We start from the raw sequence: 1617 nt of genomic DNA on the forward strand, positions 1-1617 counted from the left end.
ATATATATATATATATATACCAATTCTTCTTTGAATTTCGTTTATTTTATTTATTTGTTTTTGTTTTCAGCCTTGATTGCTTCACCAAGGCAACAAATACAAAAAAAAACGGTCAACCATCCAAGCAACCACACACATTTTCTTTCACTTGCATCTTCATAAATAAATAAATACACAAGCAAAAATAAATATAAACAAATATGTGAACACACACACACACACACGCATGCCCTTCAGAAACGTCAAGGGTCGATCATTCCTTTTATTTGTTAGCACTCTTGATAGCTTTGTCTTATTTTTTTTTTCATTTTTTATACTATCTTAATTAATTCTCTTTTTTTTTTCTTTTCTTTCATACAATTTTCCCTTCTTCTTCCATTTCTCCTGTTTTACTCAACGCTTCTCCGCTCCAGCATTTTACTGCTCCTGATTCGCCGAGCAACGAGATCTCAGTTGCTCACAGTACATGTTAAAATCACTTGGTTCCACCCATGTGCGCCAATCAATTGTCATGAGAAACTCAATCTCTAATCTATTAAGTTCCTCATTACTAACGCCACCAATACCTGCAAAGTAAGAATTGCTATAAAATGAGTCATCCCGCAACTTTACACTCACCAACATTGAAGTTATCAAAAGCCGGTGAATGTTCCGAAAAGTTATTGGACAATTCGTTGCTGCAACGTACCGATCAATGAATATGATACAGATGATGAAGCATTCTGGTGAGCACCGTGAGTATTTGCCTATGCGACGCATGTAATTCCACACAGATATTGCAGGAACATGACTGCTGTGAAAAGCGGATTGGTAAAGGTGCTCTAAATGCCGCTGTTCCACGCACCGACGCTCTACTGCCACTGCTGTCAATTGCCCTAACTCATGTAATCCCGATTGTTGTGGATCCGCTGATTGGGAATCGCTGCCTGCACTATTGCAATTACGCCCCGTCTGCTGACGGTCGCACCACTGCTGTCGATGCTGCCCATCGCTTTGATTAATTGTTTCAGTAGCTCGCGTAGAAGATTTTGGGCCGTCCATCATAATGGTCATACGCAAACTACACCAATGTACGTTATTATGCTGTGTCTCGGACACACTTTCCTACACACAAACAGACAAACAGACACACTTGTCCCTCTCCTCACACGCGTTGTACTTTCCCTTTTGAATTATTATTTCCTTTTGTTTTTTTTTCTTGTTTTCCTTTTCTATCGATTTTCCCCACCTCCACCTCCAGCTTTCTTTCCTTATTTATTTATTTATTTATTTATTTTTCTTTCTTGCTTGTGTATCCGCGATACCACACACCTTCTCCCCTCCAACACACGACACGAGCCTTCTTCCTCTTATTGTTGTTAGATGCTGACACTACCCGCTGATAATGATATTAACTACACACACTCACACACAAACTCACACACAAACTCTCTCTTTTTTTTTCTCTCTCTTTCTCTCGTGTCAACTGTTTATGACGATATTCCGCTCCCTTCTGTATTTCTCCCTCTTGCTCACTTAACTATTTTCCTTTCCTTATATCACAGTCCTGCACTTGTTTAAACCAAATGTTTGCTACAAAGGAATGGTCTGAGATGCACCCTTTTTTGATTTTTCTTT

At 39.1% G+C, this 1617-nt stretch overlaps 1 protein-coding gene across 1 annotated transcript; it reads right to left on the minus strand.

Annotated features, from left to right (window-relative positions):
- Window positions 1-417: 417 nt before the first annotated feature.
- Window positions 418-1053, minus strand: TEOVI_000711600 (cyclin 2; the record flags this gene model as incomplete). The annotated part of the gene is made up of 1 exon (XM_067221594.1): window positions 418-1053. The coding sequence occupies one exon, from the start codon at window positions 1051-1053 to the stop codon at window positions 418-420; it is 636 nt and encodes a 211-aa protein (XP_067077695.1).
- Window positions 1054-1617: the final 564 nt, after the last annotated feature.

The sequence above is a fragment of the Trypanosoma equiperdum genome, assembly GCF_001457755.1.
Source record: "Trypanosoma equiperdum strain OVI genome assembly, contig: ctg_1474, whole genome shotgun sequence".
Taxonomy (NCBI): domain Eukaryota; phylum Euglenozoa; class Kinetoplastea; order Trypanosomatida; family Trypanosomatidae; genus Trypanosoma; species Trypanosoma equiperdum.